This window comes from Pogona vitticeps, chromosome 2 (genome assembly GCF_051106095.1).
Source record: "Pogona vitticeps strain Pit_001003342236 chromosome 2, PviZW2.1, whole genome shotgun sequence".
Lineage (NCBI taxonomy): Eukaryota > Metazoa > Chordata > Lepidosauria > Squamata > Agamidae > Pogona > Pogona vitticeps.
In genome coordinates this window covers 139,887,754-139,906,466 of record NC_135784.1, presented here as the reverse complement: position 1 = coordinate 139,906,466, position 18,713 = coordinate 139,887,754, and the positions used below count along the sequence as shown (strand labels likewise).

At 43.2% G+C, this 18,713-nt stretch overlaps 2 protein-coding genes across 4 annotated transcripts in view; one reads left to right on the top strand and one right to left on the bottom strand.

The window, feature by feature from the left end:
- Positions 1–10,667, top strand: part of TMC6 (transmembrane channel like 6) — a 34,616-nt gene extending 23,949 nt beyond the window's left edge. The window contains exons 15-20 of the mRNA XM_078384258.1: positions 575–670; positions 3,923–3,998; positions 4,487–4,620; positions 7,204–7,380; positions 9,560–9,638; positions 10,176–10,667. Coding sequence (XP_078240384.1) covers positions 575–670; positions 3,923–3,998; positions 4,487–4,620; positions 7,204–7,380; positions 9,560–9,638; positions 10,176–10,232 — 619 coding nt within the window. The 3' untranslated portion in view covers positions 10,233–10,667. The remainder of the gene's footprint in view (positions 1–574; positions 671–3,922; positions 3,999–4,486; positions 4,621–7,203; positions 7,381–9,559; positions 9,639–10,175) is intronic.
- Positions 10,668–14,762: 4,095 nt separating this feature from the next.
- On the bottom strand, positions 14,763–18,660 carry ARL16 (ARF like GTPase 16). 3 transcript variants are annotated; one of them, XM_020814170.3, is made up of 5 exons: positions 18,513–18,660; positions 17,663–17,721; positions 16,309–16,422; positions 15,742–15,857; positions 14,763–15,527 (listed from the first exon to the last, which is right to left on the bottom strand). In XM_020814170.3, the coding sequence occupies exons 1-5, from the start codon at positions 18,592–18,594 to the stop codon at positions 15,362–15,364; spliced, it is 537 nt and encodes a 178-aa protein (XP_020669829.1). In that variant the 5' UTR covers positions 18,595–18,660; the 3' UTR covers positions 14,763–15,361. The 3 variants fall into 3 exon arrangements, with proteins under 3 accessions (XP_020669829.1, XP_078240383.1, XP_020669820.3); XM_078384257.1 differs by having other exon boundaries at positions 17,663–17,734; positions 18,601–18,651; XM_020814161.3 differs by lacking the exon at positions 18,513–18,660 and adding an exon at positions 18,204–18,473 and having other exon boundaries at positions 17,663–17,734.
- Positions 18,661–18,713: the final 53 nt, after the last annotated feature.

Genomic DNA, 18,713 nt, shown 5'->3' with positions numbered 1-18,713 from the left:
TTTAATGCATATCGATAGATGGAAAGAATGAAGCATTTAGTCTTTTGCAAGTTTTTATGGAGGATCTTGAGGTGCGTTGCAGATGGGTGGGAGGTTTGCCATGGATTTTAGTGGGAATGCAGATTGCATCCTTGCACTGCAATACTAAAATGTAATTCCAACAGAGTTAGTTATGCTGATATCTGCGGGAGTTGTTCAGGCATAACCATGGGTTAGGAATGGATTAGAATGTTCCTGTCCTTACCACCCCCACTAGCTCATCCCTGTGCAGCTCTGGACCAGGGCAAGCTTAGTGGATCAAATCATGTGGCAGAAACCTTCAAGGTGTGATCGGCATCTATCTCTTGCTGTTTGGCCAATAACCCATGTAAGAATAAAACGACTTTCCCTGAAAATATAGAACGGAAAGTTATGGGAAAGAAAGGGCACTGGGGGAAAACATCTCTGTTCTCATTTCTATTTCACTGAGTGCTTATAAATTGATTAGTTTTAGCAGCGCAGTTAAAATTTGGTGACAGTCCAACTTCCTAACTCAGTCTCCATTTCTCTCTCTCTCTCTCTCTGCACCACTCAGGGTGATTTTGGAGAAGAAGCTGCAGAGCAAACGGAGACCTGAGTTTGACATTGCTAGAAATGTGCTGGAACTGATTTATGGACAGACCCTGACCTGGTGAGAGATTCTCCTTCTCATCCTTCAGGACTGCCTTTCCCTCTTGCCATTCTTCCTGTAGTAGGTTTGCTCATGTATCTTTGCAGGTAAAAACACTGAATGGCTGTCCAGGAAGGTTGAGGAGTTTTAGAGTGCATTTATTTGAAATACTTCTACTTGTGTTTCCTTGCAGGTGTTTGGTGGGCCCTGTAATACTCCCACATGCTGGTCTATGTCATTTGGTGTTGTCTCCAACACTGACCAGCAGGGATCTTTTCCAGCCTCTTTTAGAGTTGTCAGATCCTTAATCCTGGGACTTTTTTAAAAAAAAATGGGAAGCATATGTGTGCTACCACTGACCCCTGAAACAAGGATGGGAAACTTATGGCCCTCCTGGTGATATGCATGACCTTGGGCATTGAAGCTCAGTGACATCTGGAGGGCCATAGAGATCTCATCACCCCCCAGTTCCTGTTCAAAATGGAGAACTGAACAACACTAATTAGCCACTCTGAAAAATCTGTTTAAACATGAATGTCTTAACATTTTCTTGAGTGCCCTACTGAATTTTGCCTATACGTAGCTTTGTAAGTGACTTTACAAAGCTGGTCCCATTCCACCCCAAGACTTTAGGTGATGGATTCCTTACATCGTAAATGAAGGGACACTTCTTCTGATGTATCCAGAACCCCTCCTCTGAAGGGCTTTTCAGGTACATTTTCATTGAATCTGGAAATGTTGCTGAAAAATGCATTGGCAGCAGTGGCACATGCTTCCAATTCTCCATGCCTGTAAGGAAGGAGGAAGGTTGCAGCTGACACAGCGTTCATTGTCAACTCACATTCTCATGCTATCTCCAAGGGCATCCCCAAGTAAAGTAGATTGTAATATATCCTTCATGCTCACACAAACATCAGTGATATAGCGATGAACCCCAGGCTTTCCAGGAAGAAGGAACTGCTGGTGTATCATTTGGCAGTCTTCCTACAAAGCCCTGTCAGCTGGAGGAGACAAGCCCTGCAGTACAGGATCTGACAAGGTTTTTCCTTGTTTTGCTTCGTCCAAAGATTGGGATTATTTATACTGAGAGTTCTGCTGCTGTGCTCAGAATGATGGGCTGGGCAGGCCATGATTTTGCAAAGGACTTCTGGGTCCACTGAGGTTTGACCAGATTTGGCCCCATGTCCATCTCCTTCCAGAATATTTTCTCAGGTGAGGATAACTTACAAAGTTGAGCATTTACAGGGTGCAGTGCAAATACAGAATCGAATACAAAGTTCAAACACTGACCAGTATAGGTTTGCTGCCATTTTTTTAAAAAAGCAGGTCTCCTTTCCTTAATGGAATAAAGAACGGGGCTTGAAAGCATTTGGGCAGAGTCCAAATGGAAGCTCAGAAATAGAGGAGCTGATGAGTAAGAAGCTGCCAGTGACCTGGAGATGCTTCTTCAACTTTGTGTTTTAGTTTTCTTTCCCTTTCAAAAGTGCATCAGATTGCTACCACAAATATTTGTATGCTAGGGTGGGGTAGAACAATGAGGAGAGTGAAGTGTACTCCTAGGACTGCACATGCAGGCCCATACAGCTCTTTTGTGGCTTTTATGCCCCCCAGATCCTGCAAAGTTGCCCACCCTAAGGTAGAGCCTTCGTGTCCGGTTTCACCCTGCAGCCCTCAAATCTCTACTTCAAATCAATTTGGGGGTATCCGTTTCTTCCAGCGTTTGTCAAAGCCTTTCAGATTCTGTTAGAACCTGGATCTTGATTGAACTCTGAAAAAGAACTCATAGGAATTTATTTACTAAATGCATTTATACCCTACCCTTTAGCCAAAAAGTGTCACAGAGTGGTCTATAAAACACACAATGTATCGCAGTCTATCCTCAGCCTTCAAATCTAACATTTAGTACATGGCACACATGGAATTATCTATTTCCTGAGAAATCTATTCATAGGACAAGAAGCAACAGTTAGAACTGGATATGGAACGACTGATTGGTTCAAAATTGGGAAAGGAGTACGACAAGGCTGTATATTGTTCCCCGGCTTATTTAACTTATATGCAGAATACATCATGCGAAAGGCAGGACTGGATAAATCCCAAGCCGGAATTAAGATTGCCGGAAGAAATATCAACAACCTCCGATATGCAGATGATACCACTCTGATGGCAGAAAGTGAGGAGGAATTAAGGAACCTCTTAATGAGGGCGAAAGAGGACAGCGCAAAAATGGTCTGAAACTCAGCAGCAAAAAAACTAAGATCATGGCCACTGGTCCCTTCACCTCTTGGCAAATAGAAGGGGAAAATATGGAGGCAGTAACAGATTTTACTTTCTTGGGCTCCATGATCACTGCAGATGGTGACAGCAGCCATGAAATTAAAAGCCACTTGCTTCTTGGGAGGAAAGCGATGACAAACCTAGACAGCATCTTAAAAAACAGAGACATCACCTTGCCGACAAAGGTCCGCATAGTCAAAGCTATGGTTTTTCCAGTAGTGATGTATGGAAGTGAGAGCTAGACCATAAAGAAGGCTAACCGCCTAAGAATTGATGCTTTTGAATTGTGGTGCTGGAGGAGACTCTTGAGAGTCCCCTGGACTTCAAAGAGAACAAACCTATCCATTTTGAAGGAAATCAACCCTGAGTGCTCACTGGAAGGACAGATCCTGAAGCTGAGGCTCCAATACTTTGGCCATCTCATGAGAAGAGAAGACATCCTGGAAAAGACCCTGATGTTGGGAAAGTGTGAGGGCAAAAGGAGAAGGGGACGATGGAGGATAAGATGGTTGGACAGTGTCATTGAAGCGACCAACATGAATTTGACCCAACTCTGGGAGGCAGTGGAAGACGGGAGGGCCTGCCGTGCTCTGGTCCATGGGGTCACAAAGAGTCAGACACGACTAAACAACTAAACAAGAGCAACACTCATGGAATAAGGAATGGAGGGAAGAGGAAAAAGTATTTGGTAACACCATTTAGGACATACAGTCAGTAGGTGGTGTTTATGTATCTTTGCTTGTCTATGCCAGTAGAGAGCTGCATAGGGTGAATTTCTGCTGTAGCAGTGAAAGATACTGGATTCCTCACAGGAAAGGATAACAGTGGCACCAGCCACCGTGGCAGTTCAGTCTGCCTTTACCTCTCATCTGGTCTCTCCCAGGTGGCAAGCGGTTGCAGAGTTTGGACAGTTCAGAGGCAGAATTATGTACATGGTTCAGAGGCTGAGGGCGGGTCAGCTAAGTAGCCTAACAATATCTCCCACTTCTTTTCCAGGCTGGGGGTCTTCTTTGCCCCACTTCTTCCTGTTGTCCAAATCCTCAAGTTGCTGCTTCTGTTCTATATTAAGAAGGTAATTTATCTGCCGGTCTTCAACTCTTAATGCATTTTCCATTGCAGTGAGGCAGCACACGTGGGCGAAGGGAACTATTATTGAAAGGGTTTTTGAGATATGGAACCAAGAAGTTGGGCTGGGGGTCAAGGAACACTGTCAGTTTTGTCTGGAAGATACTAAGAAGAAGGGGAAAGTGTCTCGATAGAAAACCTTGGCTAGCAGGAAATTGCATGGTCTGTACTCTTATCACTGATGAGAAGCCGAGTCAGGCAAGAGGGACAACACATTTCAGATAAAGATGCATACTAAAAATGAAAAATGGCCTTGGATGGTTTTCCCACTCAAAATCACCCCCAGGTTACTATTTTGCTGTAACTTTCTAGAGGTATATTGCCAAATAGGCGCTGCAGTGGAGTAAGACATTGCTCTGGCCAGTTTTCCTCAATTTCCAGCAAAGTTTCATTCAGAAGCAAGCTAGTTTCAACATCTGCATTCCTCCCATGCAGACCAGCTTGATGAGAAATTGCCAGTCTCCAAGTAAACCCTGGCGTGCATCTCACATGAGCACCATCTTCATCACCTTGCTGTGCTTCCCTTCATTCCTGGGTGCCTCTGTATTTCTCTCCTACACAATCTGGGCGTAAGTAGGTTTTTCTGTCCAAATGTAAACTGCTGCAGTTGCATTCTTAATGTATATATTACAGATCTAGCAAATTAGCAGTCACTGGATCCTTCCATTGGCACGCTTCTGTAATTCTAGTTTTGTCAATAATTGTGCTTGATACAGCAGTGTTCATCCCATTCATCTTATTTTGGGCTTCTTCCTCCTGTTGTTTTACACCGGGATGGAGAACCTACCTAACAAGTCCAGTGGTAAAGGATTGTGGGAGTTCAGGTTCAAAACATTTGGTGGGCCAAAGCTTCTCCGCTCCTGGAGTCAGTGTCAAAGTCACCACATTACCAATATGGGTCATCTGTCCTGCTGTCTGAAAAGCTGATTTTCCACCTTCTATTAGTGCAGTTTAAACTGTTTGATGTTCTGTTCTGGTGTGGAGGCAAAAAACGTCTGATCCAGAATTCTCTGATATGGTGAGCCTGACTCCATTCTCTCATCACAGCCTCTACTGGGGTATTAGGTTGGGAGTTTGATTCCCACCATCTGTGCCTCCTTGACAGGGTCTGGACTTGATGATCCACCGGGTCCCTTCCAGCTCTGCAGTTCTTAGATGATGATGATAAACGGAGCAGTTTTTCTTCTCTTGAAGCATCCATCTTCAACCTTACTTTCTGCATCTTGTTTACACTACAGACTGCAAACGTCTTTCCATATTGAGAAAAGTATACAGTAACTAAACTGATGGTTATTGTAGATTTTTCAAGCTGTTTGGCCGTGTTCTGGAGGTTTTTCTTCCTAACGTTTCGCCAGTCTCTGTGGCCGGCATCTTCTGTGGCCGGCATCTTTAGAAGACAGGAGTTAGAACTCTGACAGTCAGAGTTCTAACTCCTGTCCTCTGAAGATGCCGGCCACAGAGACTGGCAAAACATTAGGAAGAAAAATCTCTAGAACAGCCTGAAAAACCTACAACAATCATTGGATCCCGGCTGTAAAAGCCTTTGAAAATACATATAACTAAACTACTGGGTTTTTTCAGGTGCACTGGATACACAGGCAATCATACTTCAACCAGGGGTGGGTAACTTCCTGAGTACTGTATGTCGCACCAAGCCCCACCCTGGCCAAATAAATGAATAAATAACCAATCAACCAACTTTACAGGCAGCTGCACCATAATCTTGACTCCTGCTGTAACTCTCAACATTTATAGCAGTTTACAGGGAATTAGGCAGATTCATCTCTTTCAGCATGAACATTAACAATAAAAGATACTAAAAAGAATAAGAGCAAAAGTACCATGGTCTCGTAAAGACTGGCAACATTATTTTATTGTGAGTTTTTGTGGATTACAACCCACTTCCTCATGCACATGGAGTGAAATATTTAGCTTAAAATGAAATATCAGTGTGTGGCTAAATATTTCTGGCTGAAATCAGCAAAGATTTGAGATATGATGACCAAGGAAAGTCAAAGAAGAAAGTGCTAATGCAGGATTATAGTTGAATATTATGGAAACCAAAAACCGCTGCAGAAGAATGCCATAAATTTGTCGCTGACAATGAAAGCATCAAAATAATTAAAATATTTCCTTTCTCTTAATTCAGTTGTCAATCCTGCAGCCAAGAAATCAGAAGAGAAGGTAGCAATGAAGGAATTAAAAATAATATCTCTATGTAAGAATGTTACTGGAAGTCAAGACCAAGTTCATCCATACTACAGTATTCTGGGTTACTGCATGTAGGGTCTGAAGGATTGATGGTGGGAAAAAAAATGATTCGGGGGAAAATCAGTTCGTTCTAAGTATGGCGTTCAGCTGGCTGGATAGTTCAGTGGTTTAGGTATCTGGCTGCAGAGCCAGAGGTTGGGAGCTCAATTCTCCACTGTGCCTCCTGTGATGAGCAGCCTGTGTGGCCTTGGACAAGCTGCATAGTCCCAAGATGCCCCCGCCCCCCCGACGAAGGGGATGGCAAGCCACTTTTGAATATTCTCTACCTGGAAAACCCTGAAAAGGGTCGCCATAAGTCAGGCTTGACTTAGTGATACTTGATTGTTATATGTTGCTGAAATAAATACTGAAAGACAGATAGGTTTGTTCTAGATCAGATCAAGCCTGAATTCGGTCTATAACCAAAAAAATAACTAAAATGAGGCACATCATGAGAAGCCAAGATTCACTGGAAAAGACAATAATGCTGGGAAATGTTGATGGCAACAGGAAAAGAGCAAGACTGAACATGAGGTAAATTAATTCAATAAATGATGCTACAGTCTTGGGTTTGTAAGATTCGAGCATTTCGATCACTGATTCATAGGGTTGCCATCAACCAGAAACAACTTGACAACACATAATAGGAACAACAAATATTACACTCCTGTGTCTGAGGAAATTAATTGTAATCCATGAGAACTCACAGTGAAATGAATCTGGTAATCTGTAAGGTGCCAAAGTATTTTTGTTTTCATGATACATGTCAAAATTTGTCAGCCTTTGCTATGGTTCCTTCCACAGCTGTCATTGAAATGTTCGGACTCAGTCTTTATGTGTCAAATATAAATATCCTCTTTTTGACTAGTTCTTTGATGCTGGGCTGTTCTTTGTCCTTTCAGTGTGAGACCCTCAGAAATATGTGGGCCTTTTAGAACACGTAATACCATCTATGATTCTGGGAAAATGTGGGTACTTGAACTAGAGCAATCCAGCCCGAATATCACCTGGTTTACCTGGATCCACCAGCACCTGATCCAAAATACCTTCTTCCTGTTTCTTATCGCTGGAATTCTGCTGTAAGTTGGAAATACTCCATTATTAGTTTATATGTAGACAGCCACAGGTACCATGCTCCACATAACCCAGCACATACACAGTAGTATGAAAAAAAACCACAGTGTCTACAAGGTACAGAATTCACCTGCATTGGTCATTTAATAACAACAAAAGCTGTGTGTGCGCAGCTCCCGGGTTCAGCACCAGAGGAGGCAGGGAACTGTTCTGTTCAATAAAAATGGCCGATGGTGTCTGTTGGGAGGCACTTCCTTTATAAAGCTGGAGTCACTCAGAAGATGCTCCTAATGTGACTTGCTAAAACAAATGTTTAAAATTGGTGATATAGGAAATGTTAAAGGTAAATAAAGGGTACATTTACTGTTCTGTGATATGGATGGTACCCTAGCCTGAGTCGGGCAGAAGATAGACTGGGATTGTCACAATATCCTGGGCAGAGTATATGCTCAGAGAACTCCTCATTCTGCCATTCTCTTTGTATGTATCTGTCTTTTTGAGGTGCTATGATGTGCCTGGCTCAGGCTGGTGGATTCAGGGCTCTAGTGAAGAACAAAATAGATCCCATAAGCCTGAACTCTTCACAGTCCTGTCATAGGCTGTTCCTAAAAGACAGAATTGTCAATCAATCAATCAATCAATCAGACCTTTATTGGCATAGACAAGACAACGTATAAAAGGAAAATTAAAAGAGGAGTGCAGTTTGCTGGTCTTTGTTGCACAGGATTGTAACATAGTGTAGAAAGGATGCTACGCTCGCAGATACATCCTGTAAGGAGTCACTCAACATAAAATAAACTTTATCAGCTTCGGAGAGGCCTGATTTGTTTTTTAAAATTGGTTCTAAAAGTTGGATACGAGGGGCAGTATACTTGGGACACCCTAATAGGATATGGGAAATTGAATCGATACAATTTTGTTTGCATGAACAAAGCCTATCTGCGTGGGGGGTCCTTAAAAATCTGCCCGTCAGGACTGCAGATGGCATCACATTAAACCGGGCCAATGAGAACGCCCTCCGGTGCTGGGGGTTACTTAGTGCAGAAAGATATGAAGCTATATGTCCAAATTTGCAAGGGAGAGACAATTTCGCTGGTGAACAAGTCTTGTTAGCCGCATTATAAAGATTTTGTTGCTCAATATCCAGGACTCTTCGTTTAATTATTTGAAACGTTTCAGAGGCAGACAGCATATAGAAAGAGTCCAAGCATAGACCCAAAGCACTAATTTTTTTCTCGATGATGGCAAGCCAGTTGGAGGGGGACGAATCTTGAAGTAATTGAAAAATAAGACTATTTGGATCAGGGTCGTTATGAAGTCTCAGCCAGTATTTGAAGGTAATCAACCAGGCTCTAGATTCGATTGAAGTCTGTCTGGTTTCCAGGCAAAGAGCAGCGTATGGGACGCAATTGGGCAGCCAGACAGAATTGTCACTACATGAAGTAGTTGCAATGTAATCATACAGGCACAAGTATTCTGGGCTGCTCCATGTCCAGGTAAGCCTGCTTAATTGAAAATGCATCTTGTACAGCATAGCAGCTGAGCCACCAAGATACATACTTGCAGCACTAAACAACATTGTATTCTTGCAGCCATGGGATTGCTGTCCACTCTGATCTCTGTACAGTGGTGCCTCGCATTGCGACGTTAATTCATTCTGCAAAAATCCCTGCAGAATGAAAACGTCGCTATGCAATATTAAAAAGCCCATAGAAACGCATTAAAACACAATTAATGCATTCCTATGGGCTTAAAACTCACCGTTCAGCGAAGATCCTCCATAGCGCGGCCATTTTCGCTGCCTCTTAAGCGAGGAATCTGTACCTAAACACTGCGGGCGGCCATTTTGTTTACCTGGTGGCCATTTTTAAACCGCCAATGAGCTGTTTTAAAATCGTCGCTCTGCGATGCTCGGTTCCCGAAGCAGGGAACTGAGCATCGCAAAGGGAAATTCCCCCATAGGGAACATCGCAAAGCAATCGCTTTTGCGATCGCAAAAAATGCGTCGCAAAGCGATTTCATCGCTAAACTGAGCGATCGCTATGCGAGGCACCACTGTATGACAAATATAGCATGAAGCACTCCTGTTAGGAATCCATTCAGCAGCTGTGCTGCATACATTGTTCTTCTGAGCATTTGTTGCTCAGACTGATATTTCATCTGCCATCCCTTATGATTTTGCAGAGCTGTTATCTACCTCAACATTCAAGTGGTGAAGGGTCAGCGGAGAATCATCACTCTCCTAAAAGAGCAAATTGCCAATGTGAGTTCTAGTGTGTATGTGCATCTGTGTGCTGTCTAAAGATGGGCTTTGATCTTGAAAGGGCTAATCGTCTTATACTGGCCAGATAGTGTACTTGTTGGCAAGAGGAGATTACCAGTAACTTTTAGGTCATATGTATCTCGCATGCAATGAAACAAAGTTTTGTGCAACCCAAAGTCAAAGCAGGGGCTCTTTAATTCGTGGGAATTTGCTGCTGGTGGTGACATCACTCCTGCTGGACAACAGGAATTAGACCATAATTTAAATGTTGCAGATAGGGAGAGCTGCCAGAAATAAAATAAAAAGGGCTGCGTTCTTTTACAGCAGGACCCCTACTAGCTGTGATGGCAAAGAACCTCCCAGGTATTAAATAAAATTAATCCCTTCCAGCAGACTCTGGCAGCACAGGGGGGAAAGCAAGTGGTCAGAGAAGGCATTAATTTTAATATTTTAATTCATTGCCACCATCATCTGTACTTGTTCTTTCAAAAGAGACATCTTCCTGCTGCTTAGCTTAAATATCTCTTAATATTCCAGGAAGGAGAAGATAAGATGTTTCTCATCCAGAAGCTCCATTCTGTATATGGGAAATGAAAGCCTGGCAGCTAAAGTCCAACTCTGCAGTAATGTTCTGAGGAGCAGAACATTCATTTCCCACCTGTCTCCTGTGGTTGACCTTCTGTCTTTTTTCTGTTTACAAGATTTCACAAGAACCTCATCCACTTTCAGTTGAAGAACTGCTGTTCTTAGCACTTAATGGTAATTTCACACTCCACAGAGAGAAGAGTGAATTTTTTTTCAGTCAAATCAAAGCATTCCTAAACTACGTGAATAATCAAGAAGTGGATATTGTAAAATAGAGAACCAACCAGAGGGAATAATGGTATAATTGTTCTTGAACTTCCTATAAAAGATTTCATCATCATGGGACTGCAGTAAAAACACTGCAAGAAGATAACTGGCATCATGTCTTTCATCAGGAAAATCACAATTTGATGCTATTAAAAATAATTTGGTTCCTCCCCATTATTTTTTTTTCAGTTCTTGAATGACATTGAATGTTTATCACTACTGTATTTGTAAAGATCTTATGAAGATACCATAGATTATCACAATCTAGTAATTAACATGGAGGTCTCCGAGTATCTTAATCCATGGCTCTGAATAGAATTGCACTTCACCACTGAATGCTTTTCATTTGTAGAGGAAATCCAAGCCCTTTGACATTTCATGTCTTCCTGTATGCTGAGTTTAGCAGGAAAAGCTAATTTCTTCTGTCAGTCTGAGGTGATGAATAATAGAATCTCTATCATGCCCATCATCTCTCACCAGCTCTCACGCACTTCCAGGCACTATTATGAAACCTTTATTTCCTTTGTAAAATGTCAAGATGTGGAGCTTGCATCCATAAGGGGAGATGAGTTTCAGAAAGGCTGCTTTCCTGTGGTAGTGGAAGGGCAAAAGCGTGGGGGGACTCAAAATACCTCTTCCACTGCCAGTAATTAAGCATTAGGAGAGGTATTCTGACTAGAGATGGGAGTATTTGTATACGAATACCCCCTCACAGATGGACATGAGGGTCCAGCCCCCCCCCCCCGGGGCCAGGCCAGACCGTCTACTCACCTTCCGCTGTTGCCGTGAGCTTCGCGCTCCCTTCCTATTGCTCCGGAGCCACAGTCTGCAAGCTACTCCTGGCAGGAGGACGAGCCTCGCTGCAAGGTCAAAGAGTGGCTCACAGACCACGAGCTCCAGAGCGATAGGAAGGGAGCGCGGAGTTCGCGGCAACAGCGGAAGGTGAGTGGACGGTCCGGCCCCGGGGGGGGGGGGGCTGGACCCTCGTCATGTCCACCTGTGCGAGGGTATTCATATACGAATACCCCCATCTCTAATTCTGAGCTTTGAGAATGGCGATGTGAGGGAGACATATAAAAGCTGTAAAAGCACCAAAGGATATCATCCTGGGGAAGGGAACATTGAGTTGCAGATACAGACCCAGGGGCTGAGAATCCTGCAAAATCCTTATATTCTGAGAGGTATAAAAACTGATATCGCTCAATAGTAAGGGAACTAGTCTGTGCTTGTTCAGAAGTGTTCTTCCCTTTCACTTCACATGTTTCAGATTTGAACCTTGGTAAACTAGAATACAAAAAGTCCAGGTGATAATAAGAAAAAGATGCTATGGTACATGTGTGGGTCATGGTGACAAAATTAAAACCTGACTGCTTTGTCACCTATATAGATATGAGTGATAGAAGGATCACACATTTTTCTTGTTCTTCCAGATCCAGCATTGACTGGCCCAGGGACTGGCTTAAGAACTATTTCTCTCAAGTACAGTCCTTTTAGTCCAACATCATGCCCCACATAGCAGCCAGCCCTGTTTTTATTTTTCAAATATATAGCTTTCCTATTTGGTTGGAGAGGTCCCTAGAAGACTGTGGTGTGTGTGGAAAGCTCACAACTCAGACGTGAAAGCCACCCAATACTGACTGGCCACAGAATCGAGCGCTGACATGTATTGCCTTAGAAGGTGGGGCTTTCAGTTAGATGTTATGTTCAGTGATCTCTGTAATTACTTTTAAAGTCCTTCTAATCACGTGTACACACCCTGTAGTAAATCAATTCTGCAGTTTACAGGATTTGCGGAGTGGGGGGAAAGGACCTGACAATGATTTCATTGATTAACCTTTCAGGCCTTCTTGCAGCCTAAACTGAGCTCTTAATTCCATGCAGAAGCCTTACCTTCTATTGAGTTCCATGGAGCTCTCTTGTAGTTTTAGATGTTTGAACTAAAGACTAATTAAATGATAATCTGGAATAAGATCTCTTGTAGGAGGGCCAGAAAGTTCTTCCTCTGCTGCTAGATTTTTATCACTGGGTAGATATGCCACAGATAAGTCACAGCTATGCTAGAATCCTGGATTTTTCCACCGATTCTAACAGGAAGCCAATTTCTGCTGGTTAGAGAGAAAAACTATTGAAACCAGGCCGGTACCTTTAGGCTTTTCCAGAAGGCTTCTCATGCTGGCAGTTAGTAGGCACTTTGTACTGCTGTTCTGCTCTTTTGCTGCTTTATACACTTTCCATACTAAGAAACATAATACAGAAGCAGTGGGAAAAGTGGAGGGTGATATGATGAGCAGCCCCTGTAAAATCCAATGAGTGAGGCAGGGTGATGGTATCGCACGAACCTTTTGGAACTATTTATCTCCAGACAATACTACTTTCTATGGTCCAGGTTCCAAGAAACTGGTGGGGCAGTTGTTGAACTAGATGGGAGATGACTGGCACAGAAAATCACAGTGGGGGTTGGGGAGAATTCCTTATATTTTTATGAATGTTTATTTGAAGTATATATTTTGAAGGGAAGATTCACCAGCTTCTAATGTGACACATACACCAGCTGTCACATTTCAAGGTAAGTGGACACATAATATTGCAACTACACAGCAAGAAAAAAGCAAATTGACCCCTTGTGAATTTTCACCTCAAAAGGAGTTTCCCAGGGTAAATTCAGGGTAACTATATATGGAAGAAAGGAGGAAATTGGCAAACAGTCTGATTCGCAGGAGGCATAGCTACTAGCTTAATAAGATGTAAAAAAGAACTGAGAGGCAATTTCCTACTCTTTCTTTCTCTTTGTCCTAATCACTGCTCCTGAGGTTTTAACACTGTTCCCCAAGTTACCATAGCACTGTACCAAACCACTGGCACCCCTGCACATACTTTTCTGCATCATCCACGTGATCACACTGCCTGAATAGATATGAATGAATCCAATATTTTAAAAAGTTGAACTCCTAGCAGCAGAGGAAAAAACTATGGATTTAGGGAGAAAAGTTCAGGCTAATTTGCACTGGCTTTTACATCAATGGAAAAAAGTATGGACTGAATCATCCCAATCCCATATTCTATATCAATGGAGTCACACTTGTACTAATGCTACTAGCACAGCCCAAACAAATTACAATGTTCTCTTGCTTGTAAATTGATGAAATTATGACTTTTGAACCAAACTCAAAGCAGAGAAAATTTAAAACTAAGGCAACAGTATTAATTTTAGGTTCTTGAGAGGGATGCCCGTGAGCAGGATACCTTTAATAGCCCACTTCCTCTTGCTATAGTCACACCCAAACTTGGATGTTCTGAACAAATCACTAACATTGCATTCCTGTGCATCTCACATGGAAGCCCTGCTGGATTCAATGAGACTTCTAAGTACAGTACACATGTAGAGAATTGTGCTGTTAGAATTGCTTTATGGAGCAAGTAGGTCTTGGCTTCAGAAAAAAGAATGCTTGCTATAGTTGTTTTAAGTGACTAGTGACTAATTGAGGTGCTAACAGAGGCTCCAAGTGAAAAAATGACCCAACAACATGAACAAAACAGAATTGTTCTTGGATTTTCAGCAAATGCTGTGTCTCTGAATGAAGACAGGGCTTTTGTTATTTACTGAGCACCAGACCTGTAATTATTTAAATCTCCATCTGGGCATGGTTGTAGTTTCCATGGGTACCTACCACAAGTCAAGAGATCTGAATAATAAAAGGCTAATGGATCTGTTAATACTGTAGAAGAAAAAACTGGGAGGGATAAGAGGATTAAATATGTAAGGAAGGAAAGGAGACTGAAAAGAGCAGAGAGAGACCAAAGGGTGGTAAAGTATACAGTGGTGCCTCGCAAGACGAATGCCTCACGGAACAAAAAAAATGGTTTTTTCGATTGTTATGGTGCCTCGCAAGACGGCTTCTTCTATGGCCGTGCTTCACAAGGCGATTCCCCCCCCCCCGAGACCAATGCCTCACAAGATGAAAAATTTTGTCTTGTGAGGTTCCCATAGGAATGCATTGCCACTTTTCGCAAGATGATTTTTTTTCGCAAGACAGCGCTTCTCACAGAACCAATTACATTCATCTTGTGAGGCACCACTGTATAAAGAAACATGAGTGTAGTTATCATTTTGCTCCTTCAAACATTCTCAGGCTAATTGGCTTGTTGAGAATACTGGCTCACTGAATCCTTTGCAGTTGAACTCATTTACTGCACCCCTGCTCTGTCCAATTTTGCTACTTCCACGTGGCCAGTTTGATGGGCCAGCAGCTAATAATGTAACTCACAAAAGAATTTGGCAGAAAACGAGTTTCATTTTATGTACAAAATATGCCCTTGACACAGAGCCACAAATATGTAACAGAACTGTATCTTTATACAATATTGCTCTTAGAATGTTGAGAAGTTACATTGTCCTCATAACAAAATGCTACGGTTTTGGATCCCAAGGAACAACTGTGCATTCCACACAAAAAGGGTCATGCAAAGAAGCTCTAAGCTGCAGAGATGTTAAACCAGCATTGAACCTAATGGGCAGTTGAATTGCATTGCTCTAAAAAATGTGTAACCAGATAGTGTTGGTGTTTCCTCCCACAGAAGTGTTCTCCTGCTACATCATAAAGGCTTCTCAACATGCCAAACAAAACATACATTGTACTGAATAATTTAAATATGGAAATACATACTTTCAGGTTAAAACTATATCAGGTTTGTGGCCGCAACCTTGTTCCCTCTGCCCGCAGGGGGTGTACATTTTGTCTGCTGTCACTTCTTCATTCACATCTCCAGCTAACAAGTTCAGTTACCTTTGCCTAGCTGTCTTCTGCTTCTTGTCCCATTAAATTCCCTGAGTTGAAGAGCTGTCTGTCTCCAATGGCTAGAAAAGTTCCATCTTAACCACGCAAGGTGGAATGAAACCACTGCAACACATTGGCTAAGCCAGTGCCCACACGTGCACTGGTCTCCACCACAGTGATGGGCTGTTTGGCAAAGGCAACGATGTCCTGCATTCGGAATAATGACTTCATCTCCACCAAGGACATGTAGCAGGGGAGGTCACTAGAGCCAGAGAGAACAGAAGAGAAAACAGCCATACGCTTTCATTCGTCTACTGAGCTGTTCCCCAAAAGCAGCCCCAGAGCAAAACCTTGTGAGGTACTTTTTCCCCTAATTTTGGGGTTGACCTGGCTACCAATAATCTCTAATGCCCACCAAAACCCTTCTCCTGAATCTCATTTTTCCTGCATAAGAATTCAAGTTAAACATTTCTTACATCTTGTTGAAAATAATGAGGACAGGAACTGATGCCAACTGTTCAGCAGAAAGGAGTGACAAAAGTTGGACACAGGAGGAGGAAATCTGAGTAGGCTTGGCAGCATCAATCATATACTGTGAGAGAAAGAAAGACAGAGAGAAATGGGGTCAAGTGTGAGAAGAAGGGAGAGGCCCTTTGCCCAAGTACCCAGTCTTTCCAGTACAGTACTGTTCATACCCCAGGGAAAAGACAGGAAACAGGCACAAATCCTTCTAACTGATATGCCCCAGCCTACAGCTTGCCTGGCCATTTCTAGGATCAGAGTGAGTTTCCTAAAAGGATGAAGTTCATCCTGAAACCAATATAGTGGAAGGCAAGTATAAGTATTAGCAACAGCAGCTCAGAATACTGTACTGTGTACAATAGAACAGCATTGTACAATGAATCCTGCCCACAAGAGCTTGTACTTAACTCTATTAAGTATGAGGCTGAAACAATCACAAAGGTTGGAGTGAAAAACAAACAAACCCTTATATCGCCTTCTGACCTACTGAATTATACACAGTATATGAACAGGGCACTCACCAGGATGCAACAGCAGTCACTATAGTAACTGGGCCAGATGGGGCCCATGCATCCCCCCAGTTCTCGAATGGTGATCTTCTTTCCTAGCAGAAGGTCAGTAAGGTTTGTGCCTACCTGCAAAAGGATGGCGATCAATTAAGGTTTACACACACCACAGTTCAGTCAAGAGGACAGAGCATAAATTAAGGCTTGGCAGGAGTACAAGGTCTGATTGTGAGCTTTTTCCAACAAAAGGTTCACCATAGTTTAAAGAAATGCAACTACTCTATTCATAGTTGTAATTTTCAAAGTAGCAGCCATGTTAGTCTGTGCAAGCATATCAGACAGCAAAACTACTTTTTAAAAAAATGATAAAACATCACTTTAAATGTGAGTTTTGTAGATGTAGTCCATTTCCTTTCATGGATCTAGTCCATTTCCTATAAGAGTTAGTCTATATGACAGTCCTGTTTATACCTGGCCCTATGACCAGGTGGCAATACAGAAAATGGAGAAGGGGACAATGGTTCATTAGTAAAGTAACAGGCTGTCAGATTGTGAATTGCACAGTTGACACAAATTGCCAACTGGGTGAATATGTGGCATTTCACGATTGATAATGACCTAAGAACTCTTGACTGATACAGTATTTAGTCCTTTCAAATGGGTCTCCAAGCATCCATATATACATTTTGTTTGAACAAAAACAATATAAAACAAGGTTTCAAAAGGAAACAGTTGAAATAAAGTATACGGCATATGGATGCTGGAAACTCTCTTAAAAGCCTGAATATTAATCAAGGGCTCTTAACTCATTTACCAAGTGTGAAATGGCACACTGATTCACATAATTTGCAACTTGCGTCAACTCTGCTATAAGCATAGAGTTCGAGTTAGCAGTAGCATGGAGCCTACTGACTCTGTGTTTCACACCACAGAAAATTAAAATATAATGTTTAAATCTCTCTCAGGTTTAAGTTGCAACATTTGTATCTTGTGTAGAAAGCTCTGAGAAGCTCATACCTAATCTGGTGTCCTCAAGCTATCCTGTGTTCGGTTCATAAAAATACAAACTTTTACAGAACCTTTACAACAGACTTAACCCACTGTGAGCAATGTGGATTACAACCCACTTCTTAAGGCACATTGTGTACCACATTTCTGCCTTTTCTCCTGATGCTTGGCTCCCCTAAACTGAAGTAACATGAACACTGAAAAAAAAAGACAGTTTAGGAGGGAATACAGCAACTGTTTGCCATATATAACAACATGGTAAACACTGGAGAGGTCCTTTGCATGGAAAGAACTTTGTCGTCCCTTCCTAAGCCGCTTCTACAGACCTAGACACCCAAAACAAGGACAAGAAAGGCCATACCGTAGGGAGCGTAGCCGGTGGTTCACCAAGGTCCTTGGCACCATCTTTGGAGCTCAGCTGTGCAAGGGAAGGCTGTTAAGGAAAGTGGTGCTGGGATTATGGGTAGATTTCAACACAATACCGCAAATGTTGGGCCTGAGAGGCAGAACAAGAAGTTTGAGCAACCTCTGGACCACATTCCAAAGAAATCCCTTCCCGCCCGTTCCCCAACCTCAGACTATGTTGGGAGAGAGCTGAGTATGGAAGTATCTGGGCCATAAGGCTCTCTCGCTCTCTCTTTCCTTGCAGGAACTGAGCCACAGGCTCAGCCACCTTCTCTCATCATGGGAAGCCCTTGCAGGGCCCATTTCGTACCTGCCCCCCAACCCCCACCCCGCAGGGTCAAGCATGAAGGGACAAACACACTCCTCAACAGTGAGCCAAGAGAGTAATATGTGGACTTCTTCCCTAAAGTCGGGCTGCGGGACTTTCCCAGAAGCCCCCTCCAGCCCTGCCAATGGCAAGGGATTGTGGGAGTTGTAGTCCAAAACATTTTGCATACCACCCTTCTCCTCAGGGGTCCTGAGGGGTCTCTTCTCCTGCCGGCATTGCCAATAAGGGTGGGCAACCTTTGGACCTCAACGTTTTTTTTTAAACTACAACTCCCACCATCCCTTAGCATTGACACTGCTGGAGGGGGCCTTCTGGGAATTGAACTCCTAAAGATCAGGCGGTCCCCAAGGTTGCCCACACCGGTTCTACCCTCTTCCCCTCTTTGAGCCGCGGCAACTCCCTTCGTGGACCTCCCTGCCCCTGAGCTTCGCGGCCCTCCGTCCCCCCCCCACTCCTTGAGCGGCGATGCGCGGGATATTCTGCAGCCGCTTGACCAGGAGGGTCTTCCCCACCCCCGAGCTCCCAAGAAGGAGGCACGTCGAACTACAGCGCCCAGCCATTCTCACCGCAACCGGCCGGATTCGGCGGGGGGGGGGAGGCGCCGCCTTTCTCACGCATTCATTGGCTTTGGAACTCCGGAGTGACCAGCGTTCTCCGCTACGCCCCGACCAATCGCCAA